At 42.8% G+C, this 16,015-nt stretch overlaps 3 protein-coding genes across 4 annotated transcripts; 1 reads left to right on the plus strand and 2 right to left on the minus strand.

Annotated features, from left to right (window-relative positions):
* The first annotated feature begins 1,275 nt into the window (after positions 1 to 1,275).
* LOC135331357 (solute carrier organic anion transporter family member 4A1-like) lies at positions 1,276 to 4,214 on the plus strand. Of its 2 annotated transcripts, none has more exons than XM_064526482.1 (7): positions 1,276 to 1,342; positions 1,500 to 1,671; positions 1,829 to 2,755; positions 2,807 to 2,990; positions 3,067 to 3,217; positions 3,334 to 3,545; positions 3,660 to 4,214. In XM_064526482.1, the coding sequence occupies exons 1-7, from the start codon at positions 1,280 to 1,282 to the stop codon at positions 4,033 to 4,035; spliced, it is 2,085 nt and encodes a 694-aa protein (XP_064382552.1). In that variant the 5' UTR covers positions 1,276 to 1,279; the 3' UTR covers positions 4,036 to 4,214. The 2 variants fall into 2 exon arrangements, with proteins under 2 accessions (XP_064382552.1, XP_064382553.1); XM_064526483.1 differs by having other exon boundaries at positions 1,919 to 2,755.
* A 292-nt stretch (positions 4,215 to 4,506) lies between these two features.
* On the minus strand, positions 4,507 to 13,695 carry LOC135332007 (uncharacterized). Its single transcript, XM_064527313.1, has 27 exons — positions 13,546 to 13,695; positions 13,335 to 13,411; positions 12,831 to 13,071; positions 12,567 to 12,736; positions 12,176 to 12,371; positions 11,880 to 12,061; positions 11,432 to 11,630; positions 11,060 to 11,211; positions 10,677 to 10,960; positions 10,051 to 10,533; positions 9,809 to 9,875; positions 9,442 to 9,643; positions 9,091 to 9,278; positions 8,749 to 8,941; positions 8,479 to 8,654; positions 8,060 to 8,246; positions 7,860 to 8,011; positions 7,273 to 7,763; positions 6,894 to 7,221; positions 6,770 to 6,841; positions 6,670 to 6,698; positions 6,404 to 6,545; positions 6,116 to 6,336; positions 5,680 to 5,858; positions 5,352 to 5,472; positions 5,151 to 5,250; positions 4,507 to 4,786 (listed from the first exon to the last, which is right to left on the minus strand). The coding sequence occupies exons 2-27, from the start codon at positions 13,387 to 13,389 to the stop codon at positions 4,557 to 4,559; spliced, it is 5,040 nt and encodes a 1,679-aa protein (XP_064383383.1). The 5' UTR covers positions 13,390 to 13,411; positions 13,546 to 13,695; the 3' UTR covers positions 4,507 to 4,556.
* Positions 13,696 to 14,739: 1,044 nt separating this feature from the next.
* LOC135331605 (retinol dehydrogenase 14-like) lies at positions 14,740 to 15,970 on the minus strand. Its single transcript, XM_064526827.1, has 2 exons — positions 15,167 to 15,970; positions 14,740 to 15,075 (listed from the first exon to the last, which is right to left on the minus strand). Exons 1-2 carry the CDS (start codon positions 15,923 to 15,925, stop codon positions 14,842 to 14,844), a joined length of 993 nt encoding a protein of 330 aa, XP_064382897.1. The 5' UTR covers positions 15,926 to 15,970; the 3' UTR covers positions 14,740 to 14,841.
* Positions 15,971 to 16,015: the final 45 nt, after the last annotated feature.

Here is a 16,015-nt window from a genome sequence, read left to right on the forward strand (position 1 = left end):
ACAGCAAATCGTAGCTTGCGCTCACTTCCTTGTGCATACAATGTATATATACCTGGCAGGATATTGCCATGGTTACAATATTTGCCATCCTCATTTTCCTCGAGTTCCTTTATCTTTATAACTATTAGGTAAGAATGGTTATACTTAAGTTCTATATAATTATACAGTCATATAGCTACATCCCAATGCATGCATGCATGCATGCCTTATATAACAATTCAATATTAATTTTGCTTTTCCATATTCATAATGAGCTAGGGACATGCTAGCCTCGATCCCAGGCCGAGTCTAGTTGTTCGCCTAACCGTTATAAAAGCGAAAACTCGGCCTGGGATCGAGGCTAGGGGACATGCTAGCCTCGATCCCAGGCCGAGTCTAGTTGTTCTTGCCTAACCGTTATAAAAGCGAAAACTCGGCCTGGGATCGAGGCTAGGGGACATGCAACCAATCCTACAACTGCAAATGTATAGTTAGCCTCGACTCCCTTGAATAGTGGCCTTTCTCAGCGGCTTGGAATCGAGGCTAATGTATAGTGATACTGCAGTACAGCGCATTTAGTTGTCCATTTCACTGCCCACAGATCTGTTGCTGATGAACCAGTGTAGAGTCTGTCATGTTCAGAGTCTTTGGTTCACAATTCCCGGTCCCCTGCTTTTTGGATACCATGCAGCATGCAGGAAATGTTCACGAGGTGTACAAAATTCTGCATCTTTTGAAGGCGGCAGAGCAGTTAGCACAAACTGAGAGAACTCCCATGCACTGATATTTCACATGCAAAGCTCTTGGTGGATGTGGTTTCCTAAAATGGAAACGTGAATATTAAAAGAACCCACGAACATTTTTTTGGAGGGTTTTCGCACCAAATAGCAAAAATTTGCACCCGCAAAATCCTCGTTATACGTATAGATCTAATACATCACTACTGGTTGTGTGTATTCTCAGGAAGAGTGTGGTCGCATTGCCAACTGCTGGTTGTGTGATAACAACCTTTTGAGGTTGAGAGCTTTACTCTTGGCGTGTCTGGTGTGTACCGTTGTCGTCGTGGGTGTTCTATCCTCCCTGTGGCTTCAAACTAGCTCCTCCCGACAACAGAAGATTGATTGACCCCCTCAGTACTGACACTATGTTATAACAGATATTGATGTGGTTTTATATATCTGCAGGGTGGGGGCAGGGCTGCATGGGACTGGGCAGGGTGCAGCATGGTTCATAACCTGTAGTTTTATATATATAGACTCTAGTTTTCGTTGCAATTTATTCTCCTTGACATTTTACCACAATGGATGAAACTGAAGAGCAGCAGATATCTGATCCATCCACCACTGATGTTCATCCCTCAGAGGTAACAGGTCTGGATCTAGATATCCACTGTGCATGTAAAATCAATGAATATCAAACTAGAAAAAAATCCGTATATCATCATAGCCAACTAGACTATCATGTGAAATCTAGAGCCAAGAGCTTTACATTATAATTATGATTGTGGTTTTGATGGCCAGATCCCATCCAATGGCAAAGCCCCTGAGTGCAAGGAAGATGTGGAAATCCCCGAGGCAACAAAGTGTGGAATTGGACCATACAACCCTCAGTGTTTGCAGATATTTGCTAGCAAGAAATTCTTCACCTTCATGTTGTGCATCTTCGGATTAATCGAGGGAGCACTTATAAGTGGTGAGCAACAACTCAAGTAACCATTATAGCCATCAATTTTTAACTCTGCTATAAAATTATAATTCGATGTCGGGAGATGGAACTTGTGCATTGAGCGTTGGTCTTGTGCATGTGTATCTAGTAGATGTGTTGGGTGGAATTGCATGATCATGTGTAGGTTTCGAGCCTGTCATCATTTCTAGCCTTGAGATACGCTACAAGTTCTCTAGTACAGCTGCCAGTGTCATCATCATCGTGTTTGATGCAGCCGTAGTTGTTAGTGTGATTGTCATCAGCTACTTTGGAGAAAAAGCCCACAAGCCGAGATGGATCGGGATAGCGTTTTTCACTCAAGGAATTGGTGCTTTGGTATTTGCCCTTCCCCATTTCATTTTTGGAAAGTATGACGCTGGGAGTGTAACTAATACAACTCTGGTATTGGAGTCCTGCAATAATCCATCTTTGTTGGTTCCTGATTGCGATGCTGGTAATACAGGAGCCTACATTCTCTTCCTCATTAATGGAAACGCTATTATTGGAGTTTCTGCAGCTCCACTGTTCACTATTGGGGTGTCTTTTATCGATGACATCGTGCTACCAAAGTACGTCTCTCTTCACATTGGAGCGTTTCAAGTCTGCACAATTGTGGGTCCTGCGATTGGTTTTGGAATTGGTTCAGTTTTACTCACACTGAATGTGGACGTTGGAGAGGTAACCAACCTGACAGAAGATGACCCGGCCTGGGTGGGTGCTTGGTGGCTCAGTTTTATTGTGGGTGCAGTAGTATCATTTCTTTTCTCAATTCCTTTCTTCTTCTTTCCTCGTGTGTTACCCGATACCCACCTTGTGACAGAAGCAAGACAGAAGCAAATGAAAGAAACCTACAAAAGCAGGTTTGGGGAAGAAAAAACATTTGTAGAGCAGCTGAAAGCATTTCCGTTTCATTTACTTGGACTGTTCAAAAGCAAGGCCTGGCTTTTTCTGACGCTGGGGACTACTTTTCTGTTTCTTTCACTCGAAGCTTTAGTGTCATTTGCTCCCAAGTATGTTGAGACTGTGTACCGTGTGCCTGCATCAACAGCTGGACTAATTATCGGAGCTATGGGTAAGATTGTAATTTATTGTATCAATTTTCAAAATTTGTATTTCTGTGCAGCAATTGCTGCTGGTGGAATAGGTACTCTCACTGGTGCTCTAATAGCCCACTGTGTTAAAATTGGCAAGAACTTGGGTATTGTCAACTGGGTGACTGTTCTGATTGCAGTAGTCTTTCAAGCTGGTTTCTTTCTAACTTGCCCCAGTGTGGACGTTGTTGGCATAGGAACACAATACACAAACAAGTGAGTTGGAAAGCTAGAATGTATAGCATCTATACATTAGATCTATGATGATTATCATGTCAACCCTTATATACAGCTCCATCAGCAACTCCAGTGATGTACTACTAGCCTCATGCAATACTGACTGCGGCTGTTCCTCCACCATCTTTGAACCAGTCTGTGGAGCTGATGGTCTCACCTACTTCTCACCATGCAGAGCTTCTTGTCAACAAATCGGAGATATTCAGGTGACCTAAGTGGGCATATTTATTACATGCATATAACGGATCATTGAGCTAAGTGTTACTTGATTTACCAACGCATGCTTAGGTAATGACCTGCAATACACTCCCTAATTTTACAGAATGTCACGTATGAAAACTGTGGATGTGTGGCGGCCAATCTCCGCAACAACATGATGGACAGTGATTTTGGTACCATCCTCGCCAACAGTACAGCAACTCGTGGCTTGTGCCCACTTCCTTGCTCATTCCTGCTAGGATGGATCGTCATGGTTACAATATCTGTCATCCTCATTTTTCTCATCCGAGTTCCCTTCCTCCTAGTAACTTTAAGGTGAACACAGCTACTAAGGCTATAATAGTTGCGTGAATGAACCCTATACATCTGTAACTGTGCCACTGAATTGCAGTACAGAATAATATTAGTTAATCATTTCACTGCCCACAGATCTGTTGCTGATGAACAGAGGACCTTTGCACTCGGTGTACAGTCACTCTTCTTCCGACTGTTTGGTTCGATTCCCGGTCCCCTACTTTTTGGAGCCATTATTGATTCTGGCTGTGTGTATTCTCAGACAGAGTGTGGCCGCATTGCCAACTGCTGGGTGTACGATAACAATATTCTGAGGCTGAGAGCCTATATCTTCTGTACTTTTGGAATATTAGCGTGTCTGGTATGTACCGTACTGTCGTGGGTGTTCTATCCTCCCTATGGCTTCAAACTAGCTCCTCCCGACGGAATTGAAGACAAATGTCAAGACCCTCCTGTTGATGGAAAGCTAGGTGCCCCTAACCCTGTCTTCATTGCAGACACTACTGCATGATGTCGTTTTATATTAGTCAGATGTGAACTAGACTTTTTAGCTAGATCTAGTACTATTACGGGTGTGTGCATGAGTTTGAACTTAGAAAACGAAGTTTGTGGACTAGATCTATATTAGTTAACTTTTTACTGTAAGATTAGTGAATCTCTTTATTGCTGCATGCTTTGCATTCTCCAAAATGTATTGTGAGCAGACTGTAAGTCGCTGGAGTCACTGTTCCCTATGCCAACATTATATATAAAATATGACCTCCACTGTTTTTGCTACTGCTCCTAAGTGGAGTGTTAATTGCTTATGTAGCTATAGTGAAAAGGGTGTGGAAGAAACTTTGTTCATTGGTGGTGGAGGGGGGAGGTGAGGTGTAGAATTATGATAACTAAAGTCTAAACCTCAAATTAGCGCCGAGGATTTGCACTTCAGTGCTCTAGTTACATGTATTAGCCAACCCTGACTTATATATTTTATTACACGTTATAGTAATAAACAACATTGTGATTCAAAATAAGACAAAACAACAATATTTACAAAATTTGATCTAGTTTACTGACAGCATTCTTAAGATCTCTAATAAACGCGTCAATGTCAGTTCTAGTGGTGTCTCTCCCCATGCTCAACCTAAGAGCATTGATGACTATTTGGTGAGGCACTCCACAGGCCAGGAGAATGGAAGAGGGTTGGCTGACTGCATGAGAGTGACAGGCAGCCCCCACACTGGCCTGACTCCTCTCCAGTTTAGACAGCACAAGGTTGCCTGTAGGGATTAGAACAGTAGCTAGAGCATAACAAAATGAGCACAAGAGCATTTGGAATGCACTCTCTTAATGGCCACTCCCAGAGGAATAAATATTATCTTCCCAGAGGGATAATTTTATAAATAACATCAACTTGTATTGTAAGGTGTTCTACATTAAATAAATGTACCAGTTGCTAAGGAGAGGAGGCTGAAAATAACACCCAATTATGGGATGAATATACAGGTTGTTTTGTGACTGATACTGTAATAGCATATTGCACCTCTATCCGTTTTGCCGCTGTGCGCGTTCAATGAAGCTGAACACACGGGTGGGTTGGTAAGCCTAGACACTGTCTACAACATGGTATAGGATACTACATACCTTTCAGGTTATCTCCAATGATGGACACATTACTGGTGTTAGGAATGCGTTCACTTGAGATGAACCTTCCATTGAAATGAACACGCTCTCCAAATGCTCCCTACATTCATAAGAAACACATCAAAGTGGGAAAAATTGCAGCAATAAATGAATAAAAGCTCTCATATTAACTTCTGATCTCTAATAAATAATTGAACCGACAGCTAGCTGAGTCTCCAGATAGTCTCTGACATCCCTCATTGAGTCATGGTACTGACTCAAGTTCTCCACCACCAGTCGAGCAGCCTCTCCCAGCCCAGCAATCATACCAGTGTTCTCAGTGCTGCATGGGTGTGTGAGTAATGTTGCCAATAAATTACTGCACCCTTTCACAATGTGAGTGCAATGTACAACAAATAATTTGGCAACACTATTAGAATGCTTAAGAACTATAATTGTGGACTTCTAGCTTTTAAACTAGTATGACAGCTTTTAAGTGTGCTGAGTGGGAAGGGCAATTAACTATCCCTCTACACACACTCACACTCACCCTGATCTGAGGCCTCTCTCTTGCCCTCCCCCGTACAGCATCGGATAAATGGGTGTGGATTTATCCTCTAGTCCTTTGACAAACAGAGCTCCAATCCGCGGGCCATAGAATTTGTGTCCTACTATAGTGAGGTAGTCGACATCCAGCTCCTCTACACTGACCTTAATCTTGCCCAAAGCCTGCACACAAATAAAAAGGTAATGAGACGTAACAGGAATTTTCAGTTCATGTCTGGAAATGTTTGTATCGTACCAAAAGTATGTATCCACAGCTACAAACATGTTGGTAGAAGAGTGGGCAGGGCAATGCAAACTGGTCTCAAGGTTACTCAGGAACCTAGTTATAACAACATAGTGACTTGCAGTACATAACCCACTACTCACACAGAACTTAGATACATACATACAGTGCACAACGATAACTATGAGATCCATACCTGTGCAGCGTCAGTGTGCAGTAGTATCTGTCTCTGTCCACTCCGCCTCTCTTTGTTCCATCTCCTCACTATCGCCACAATCTCCCGCACTGGTTGAATGACCCCGGTCTCGTTGTTGGCCAACATCACGGACACTAGGGCAGTGTTGGGACGAAGGGCTCTCTCGATGGCAGCTGGCTCCACAGCTCCACTGGTAGGCTCACACTTGACAACAGTTAACTCTGGAAAAAACAGAGAAAAGCTTTCTTTGGTTAATGCATACGCAGAGTGAGGAGAGGATTCACTCACCAAGTTTCCCCCTACTTTCCAGTTCCCTGACAGTGAGGTCAATGGAGTCATGCTCCAGGTTGCTAATGACAACGTGAGGGAGAGAGGAATCAGACGTACTGGAGTAGTGCCTCAATACAGAGTCCAGGACCATGTTGTTACTCTACATGTACAAGGGATGAGAAATGACTTAATTGTTTCATACTGAGCTACTAAAATAATTATATTTTGACCAGATACATGGCGAGGCAGTTTGTGGTAGCAGATATAATACACTAAACACTCACCTCAGTCCCACCAGACGTAAAGATTATGTCTGTACAAGTACACGGCATAATTATGTGAATTCCATCAATACATGCGGAGAGGTTATTCAGAATGACCTACCTTGTGCATCGCTTTCGATCATCTTCGCAACATGTTCGCGAGCATTCACAATCACTTGACGAGCCTTAACTCCTGCAAATGAAAAAGTGACGTACAATTTTCACATGCATTCGATCTAGAATACCTGCATGATGACCACTGCTGGGATTTCCCCAGGCGTCCCTCAGGGCTCCTGTCACGGCCTCCAGTACCTCAGGAGCCAGAGGAGTCGTAGCATTGCAGTCTAGGTACACCACACCACTGTTCATATCCACACTAGAACTCATCTTGGCTCTCCCTGGCCGACTTTTCTCTATTGTAACGGCTCTCCTTCCTGGCCGACTTTTCTCTATTGTAACGCAGTAGACTGTGTATTTGTTATCAGCATAAAATCGGTCTAACTGAAGGGTCATCATTAAAATTTTATGCACATTATAATTATCACAAATAAAAAGAAACTTGATAAAAACTGACTAGCTACATATGTCATGAGTCTCTATAATTACGTCCATAATTTATCGTGGTGGGTAAGTGGTTCCAGCTGCTGCCTCTGCATAGGGAGGGGGAAGATCAGAGGCTACCTGCTGAAAGCCGATAGCATAAGGATACTGGGGAGGAGCTGCCTTCATAAATTCTCCATCTTTAGTTGGGAACGGTTCTGGAAATGGTGCACTTGCTGCAACTGCCTCCATTTGAACACTCACTTCAGCTTGTCGGGCTCTTTCTGCAGCCTCGGCGTCTCTCTGAGCAGCTTGTTCGGCTTCCCTTTGAACTCTTTGAGCTTCCCTCTGAGCTCTCCGAGCTTCTTCTGCCTCTCTCCTTACACTTCTTGTTTCTTGACATTGAGTTTTACATCCAGTACAGCAGGCAACAAGAGAGCGATAGTGAGGGTTGTTGCTTCTCTTCATCCAGCATTCTCTCACTCCAGCAAACCACACAACGATCGCTATAATAATTAAACCAGCTGGTACTCCAATGACAATACCAGCAATTTCCCCTCCTGAGAATTGCGTACCTATATATAGAGATTATTTAATATAGAGTATAGTGCAATAACTGTGTATGTATACAATGCTATGTACGGGTGTTTTGGATAACAATGCAAACTTACCACAAGACACTGCAGCAATACGCCCACTTCTGCACGATGCAAATCCTATGAGCTCACCAGGTTGACTGCACTCTGATAATCTCGAAGTACCTTCCTGACAAACAACATTAGACAGCCATATTGGTTTCAGGTTACTCTCTGTGTCAAGCAGGCTGCAGTGGAGAGTCAAAGTGTGATGTGTCAGGTATAGCATTTAATACCTTGAACTGGCAGTAATGGATGAAGATTCAGGTCCATAAAATCCGAGTTGGGAACACACAACTGTCGCGGCAGTCGTGCCAAATGAAGAATCACAAATCATCCCCCACTTTCCATTGTAGAGCGTCTCCACCACACCACTAGAGCCATCCCCTCCAAACAGGCGGACTGATCCAGGACTTGATGAGGCTATACAAGAAAGAAAAGAAATGTCTTTGTAGCACCATTTTTCTATGTTTAAGTTAAGGGTTTTATAATTATCTGTTGGAAAGGAAAACATTTTTTAGGGTGGAAGTATACTGTCTATCATTATTGTTATATTGATATTAATGTTTGGGGCTCTGCTGTCCCTCTGGCTTATTTATTGTGTGTGTTGTTCATATTGACACACTATAATTATAGAGTCCATATACTGACTTACAGCTGAAACACTGGACTCCAGCCAGATCAGTGTCTCCTGATGGACAACCAGACAAGGATGAAGAGAATGAACAAACACCAGCCACGATTCTGCGACTGACAAGACCCACAGAAACTCCATTCTCTGAGCATTCAGCATCGAAAAGGATCTGACTCCCAGTGGATGGCGGAGAGATGCTGTGGAATGCAAACACATGAAACCCTATCTCCCTAAAATAGATCATACCGTATATACAGAGCAAACATTTGCAAACAATAAAACTTGTTATACCTGTAGAAGCTCCTCCTGCCCCCATCATAGCCAAGTCTACCACACAGCACAGATGCATCGGAATCATCAAATCCATCAGGACAGATTGTCACCCACTGGAACGTATTTGAGTAGATCTCTACAGCTCCTCTGCCGTTAGCCGAGTCACCAAGCAACCTGATATCACCAACCTGTACACCAGATGGGTGGACAGCTGCAAAACAAAATTATAGCTAACGTAAAGCCCCATTTTCAGGAAATCCTAAAGAAAAATGTAAATCTAATGTAAAGAAAAAGCTACACTTTGATCTATAGTTAGTGAAGGGCAAATTTTTTTTATACAGTGGAAACTGTTAAACTTACGAGAATAAACTGATCTGAGTCGACAGACCACAAACACATCGTCAATGTGGATGTAGCTAGTGGGTGAGGACTGGTATAGCGCTACATTATCATTGATTTCACATGACAACAAATTCGTCTCGAGGCCACTACAATTCACGATGTAGTGCACGGGAGTTGTGGCGGCTGCCACATCACTGAAAGATAGTCTGTGTACAAACATTACAGTCACAGACAGCATGGTATTGATATGTGAAGCATGTAACTGGAGGAGGATATGTTTTGAGAAAAAAGTTGACATAATCAATTTATAGTCCAGAGATCTAATCTAGTTTGCTGTTTTAAACGCAAAATTAATACTAATAAACTCACCCTATAGTAAAGACTGAGTTGAGTGCTCCCGCATACCCGGCCTGTCTACAGGCCACCTGTGCATTCTTTTCACTCCACAGAGAGCCAGGCTGTGCAATAGTGCCCCACACACTATTGTGACATACTTCCACTCTCCCAGCTCCGGTAACTCCAAACGAAGAAGTACTCACGATCCGAATATCCCCCTCAATACACAAACTCTCTGCATGCAAGCAATTCACAGAGAAATGAAATCTTCTATAGTAGACTATACACTTTATACCAATAAAGCTCAGCCTGAGCTGGATCTAGCATATCTCAGTGATTCTAGAACCATGGCCGCTACAGTATGATAATTTAGACCACCTTAAACTTGTGGTTCACTTACGTGCATTCAATACTGGCCACAGGCAGAACAAAACAGAAGCAATCTTCATGAGACCCATCTCGTTTCTCTAATATGTAAGATGCTGCATCATTGTTTGTACAATTAGTAGTCTTAGCTCCACCCGGTACCCAGCGGCTAGCTTTAATTGCCAGAGCAGCCCCTCCCCCATTGATTGTGCAGTCAACCAGCTAACGCAGCAACCCGTAGGTAAAATTAAAACACAAAAACAGCATAAAAAATTAAGAGTCAGAAGAGTCTATTTGTACTGTAGGAGGTGGGTAAGCTCCTCCTCCATACTGTATGTTCACAGGATATGGCAGCTCCTGTCCAGCCAGTGGTGGTGGGGGAGGGTAGGCCGGGTCTTGAGGATATCCGGTAGAGGGGGGTGGGGCAGTGGGCTCAACGGACAGTCCAACAGTGGGTGGAGGGTATGCAGGGTCCTGATTGGACGTCTGGGATGGATAACTAGGGGAACCCGCGGCTGGAGGTGCGGTGGCTTCATTGAGAGTAGTAGGGGGAAACACGAATCCCACGCTGGGTCCAGGATAGGGTGGTGGGAGATCTTGAGGCTTGCTCGTAAAAGATGGAAAGTTTTCTGAGGCATTGTATGCTGGAGGAGGTACTTTAGATAATCCTGGGTTTTCAAGCTCGTTGGTTTCCGGGGATGGCTCGGTTGCCACTGCTGTACTGTTTGAAGGCGTTCCAAAACCACCAAATGCAACAGGCTGTAGAGGATAAAAAGATCATCCTTTTGTGTATAAAAATAACACAAAAAGTATATATTTACACTGTATACAGGAATATCTATATATAAGCAGGTAGGGTTACGTAAGTCTTGTATTACTATTCTGAACTAGTGTACACTTACTTCAGGAGCAGGTTCTGTATTGGTTGTCTCTGGCGCTTCAACAGTGATCTCTCGCTGGAGTTCAAAGGTTCTCTGTGTGTTAACACTTGGGGAAGAGCAGCAGTCGCACCATTCACTGGGTGTAGTCATAGTGTTGTACCAGCTGTACTGATGTCTCTTTTTCCAGTAGTCAATAACAAAATAGTAACCCAGTGGAATGACAAAGAATATGATAAAGATGACGGCAATGATAATACCAGTGATGCCCCCACTTGAGAATCCCCCATCATCACTAGTGGGACTACCTGCAAGTGGAGATTAGAATATTTAGTACCTTTCTTTGTCACAATAAACACACAAAATGACTAACATTCCCCTAACTGCTGCACAGACAAGCATCTTACCACATCTCACAGCTGCTATTCGCTGTGTTCCGCTACAACCTCCGTATCCAATAGGACTGACACGTTGACATGTGGTGAACACGTCGTCAGAAGTACCACAGTTCACGCGAGTCAACCAAATAGCCTTCATTCGACTTTCCTCGTCTAGCAAGCTGGGAAACAAATCATGGCTAGCTCAGTGCAAGAAGCAGAATAAAAAGTAGATGCGAGAAGGGGCTGCATGCAATATCTAATCACTGCATAGTCTACCATAAGCATTAGTGTCCTTAGTATTGTATTACCAGGTATGCATGTTAATTGTACAATATTCCACTGGAGCAACATACTGCCCGAGGGCCATACAACTCATACAGACATAGATACTGCACTGACCTGACTGCGGACATAATGGATGCATCATCTTCATCCAGGCCCAGCTGCTCACACACAGCTCTTGCCTCGCTAATAGCAAACACGCCTCCCTCACACACCATCCCCCACCGGTCGTTATAGAACACCTCCACGATACCGGATGTGAGCCCAGTAGTAATACCATTGGAACCAAGCAGTCGAATGCTACCATCAGTAAGACCTGAGGAAAGAAAATGAAGTCAAAGTACACAAGTAAAAACAAGTAGAAACAGAAACTGTATTCAAAGAATGAATTTGTAGTAGGTTTCTTGCTAAGTACACAGACTGAATCCGTGCCATAAATTAAAACACAATGTGTGTGCAATTTTTGAATGTGTATGTGTGTCAAGTGAATTAACACAACACAGGAAACATAGATTTTCTATTGCACAATTTTTTACTATTAGCAAGGCATACTGCCCTCACTCACTTGGCCTTGATGAGCACCTCACTCCACCGTACAATGATGAACCAGATGGACAAAAAGGAGTGTACAAGAATCGGCATTTCCCGGCTACGATGGTATCAATGGAGCCAATATTTGAAGGATCAAGATCAGTGCACTCAGTATCATACAACGAGCGTGATGAAGAGATGGCTTGAGGAGAAATACTGCAACACAAAAACAAGATTTAACTTTGAAGTTTCACAATGGTATTCACAGATACTTGTATGTTAATGTAACTGTGTATTTACGTGTAAGCCGAGGAAATTGTACACACGCACCTATAAGGGATGGACAATCCTGTTTCGTAACCAAACTGTCTGCACACAACAGCTGCATCACCGTTATCAAACCCATCAGGACATATTGAGACCCACCCCCCCAGGCTCGGAGTGTAGACCTCAACCGCACCCCACCCATTGGTGCGATCACCATACAGCCTCAAGTCACCATTCTGAACACCTGGCTCATGGACATCTGTGTATGTGTGCATGTGGGGGGGGGGGTGATTCAATTGTGTGTGTGAGGGAAAATTCAGCTCTTTTAAGCAACCCAACAAAAGTCATAGCCTAAAACCACTACACTCTCAGTCTGTACGTATAGTAAGCATTTATCGAGATTATACATGGTTATCACAGGCAAAGTACAGATTTTAGAAACGTTCAAACTCACCTGAATAGTCTGCTGTTTCTGGCCTGCACACCACAAACACAGCCCCAGGAGTAATTCCTAATCCGGAGCCATTTCTGATGATGCATTCCAACAGGGAACTCTCAGATCCACCACAACTCACACCAACATAGTGTACTGGAAAAAAAGGAAACACCTCTGAAAACGAACCCCTGTGTGTAAGAAAAGGAAGTTGTTTAGACCAAGAAACTGATTCAAAATAGAATTGGTGACAAGTTTTGACTTGTGTGTACTGCATGTACTTACGTGAGTGGATACATTGAATTAAGGGCTCCTCCTCTAAACCCAGCCTGGCGACATGCCACCTGTGCATTCTTACTGCTCCACGGGACAGTGAAGTTTTCTGTAGCCACAAGCCCCCATTGTCCACCCCTACAGATTTGGACCCTCCCAGTATTGGACAAGGAGATGGTTGAGACCTGTACAATGCACACTTGCCCCTCATCTGAGCACACTCGTGTGCTAGAGGTTACTTGATTGCAATCATCTGTACGTGGGAATGAATGCATCGATGGAGATACACTACACTTATACACTTTCTCCCACAGGAAATGCAGTACACACAAGCACATGACATTAATTGACACTATAGTTATGCCACTGTAGTCCACATGGAAAGTTTTTAATTACTATTTAATAAGGAAATCACACAAAACAGATACCATATAAATGTAGAACCACAAGCGATCTTGTTGCACCATTAACCCAAACCCATGCATGAATAATCATACATGTAGGGTACTAACTTACCACAAAGAGCAATAGGTACACAGCAAAGGCACAGCAGCCAAAGCAATGAGCTCATTTTCAGTCCTCTAGGTCTGTGTCTGTGTGGCATGATTTATCATAGTAAACAGTTTTATCTATGATGATAATTTATAAGGATAAACTATCTATACAAAATAGAACAAAACATCTCCTATAGACTCATGTAGCTACATACAGCAAGAAAAAAACTTACTACTGTTGTTGGCCGGCTTGCCCTAACAAGTCCTCGACTCTCTTTGGTAGGAAAAGGTGTGGCTGCTATATCAACAAACATCTCAGCTAGTTGCGTGGGCAGCACTTCCTAGCCCCTCCTCTCTCTCACTTCAGAGTTTTAGATGCTGTTTCCATGCGACATTTAGCATAAACACAAGATAGCAGGATCTAGGAGGTGAAACAACAGTCCTGCTTTAACACACAAGCATTGGAGCAACAACGGTAAGCAAAGAGTACGCAGCTTCAATAATTATAACAAGATCAATAGCTTGATTGTAAAGTGCTTCAGGTGATGTTTTGCTTGTACAATTACATCCTGCAAGATTTCCTTTGCATGATAAAGAATTTTTGCTGCAGCTGTCAATAAAAGAATGGCATCTAAGGCTACTGCAAGCTACAAAACCCCAACAGTTGGTAGCAGCTACCATGAGAAATGCATTGCTCCAAGTGTAAAGGCCATTAAAGAAGCATCTGAGAGAACAGGATCAGGTGAAACCTTCAGCTATGGGGCTTATCAAAAGTGTAATGCAGTTGCTCAAGAGAAGATATGGTCTGAGCATTGCCAGAAAGAGCACAATTTAACAAATTCTTGGTAAGGGCAAATTAGATACACACTTAAAAATACCCAAAAGTTTCACTATAATTATTAAAACATCTACAGGCAAAAAAATTGGGGATTCATAGCAGAATTTGACTACAAGGTAATATAATAAGAGGAGTGCACCTATCGATAATACTCATACATACAATGCTTTCTACTTCCCATTACAGGGCAACCCCAGACCAAAGAGACAACTTCCTAACAAGGCCACCTTCTATGGACATTCATCAAGTATCCCCTTAACAACTTCAGGCCAATTTGGATCGGCTGTATTGAAATCAAATAGTCGAGAAATTGGAAGAATAGAAATGACTGCATCCCATAGAAAGAAAAGAACAGACGTGGCTCAGTTTGGTACACAATAGTTTTATTTTATGAAGCATTTTTCAATCACCCATAAAGTACTTATCAGTCGTTAGTAGCACTTTACACGCAATTATAGATATGCGCATGGAACCAGAGGAGGTGCGAAGCAATTTACCCTGTTACTACAAAAGTTGCTAACTAGCTATTGATATCTGCTTGGTGTCACACCCCCTTCAAGGAGCCCATTTTAGATTTTATGACTTGATAGCAAGACACCAAAATTCATATGATAAAAATTAAATAAGCATCATATTAAATAAGCATCACACATCAGATTGCCATTGGCCTACAAGTAAGGAGCTACAGTTACTATTGACCTTTTGTTTTCACACTGTTAATGAGTGAAGTACTGATGTCCCAGAGCTTGTCTGCATCCTCTTCGCTGGTAAGCCCCTCTGAAGTGAGAACCAACTCCTTACAATCAGAGAAAAACTTCCCCGAAACACCCTCCAGCTCTTCTGATAGAGCACAGTAGATAGACGTCTGGGCACCTTGCATAGGAGTCTTGAAGAACAGTTTCATTATCAGGCCCATCGGTATGATCTGTGATAATTAAGAAACAGGAGCTAACGTACTGTCAGTCAATCAACCATACTGGTATTTTTCTACATCTAGTTACATAAAATCCTCGTACCTTTCTCCATGCTGGCCTTGCTGAGGTATTATCAATCAGCCTTTCTGCCATCTGTGTGTTGATGAAACCAGGGTGAAGAGCGTTAACCGTCACTGTTGTTCCTTTGAGTTGTTTAGCCAATCCACGAGTGAAGAGAACATTAGCCACCTTGCTCTCAATGTAAGTCTTGTTAATTGGACCAAGTTTTTGAGGGTTGTACTTATTCACCATGTCAAAGTTAAATCTACCTCGATACTTTTGCACGTACGATGAGACGATCACAATCCTGGCTGAAGGTGCTTCTTTGAGACGATCAAGCAGAAGGTTGGTGAGGTGAAAATGACCTAAATGGTTGACTCCAAAAATCATCTCAAAATCATCTTCGGTTCGAGCTCCATGAGATTCAATTATACCAGCGTTATTGACCAAAATATCCAATCTTGATTCCTCTTCTAGAAATGTGGCTGTGAATTTTTCAATTGAGTGTAGAGAAGCCAAATCCAATTGCTTGAAAACGACGTTGGTATTGCTACTTTCCTTCCTAATGTCCGAAGCAGCTTTCTCTCCTTTGGACACGTTTCGAGCAGCCACAATCACTCTAGCTCCTCTAGTAGCAAAATCCAACGCAGTCTCAAATCCAATACCAGTGTTAGAGCCTGTAATGATAGCCACTTTCCCTTGTAGATTGGGGTAGGATTGGAGGGGCTTTTGATGGAGGCATTTCCATGTAGCATAGAGCAGTCCAACAGTACTAATTCCAGCAACTAGAAGCCCCAACATTTTCAGCTAGCTGTAACTATTATAAATGCACATCAGTGTTATAAAAGCAAAAGTTCGGTTTGAACACAGTGAGGATCTCTGCCACTGTTG

The sequence above is a fragment of the Halichondria panicea genome, chromosome 2, assembly GCF_963675165.1.
Source record: "Halichondria panicea chromosome 2, odHalPani1.1, whole genome shotgun sequence".
NCBI classification, from domain to species: domain Eukaryota; kingdom Metazoa; phylum Porifera; class Demospongiae; order Suberitida; family Halichondriidae; genus Halichondria; species Halichondria panicea.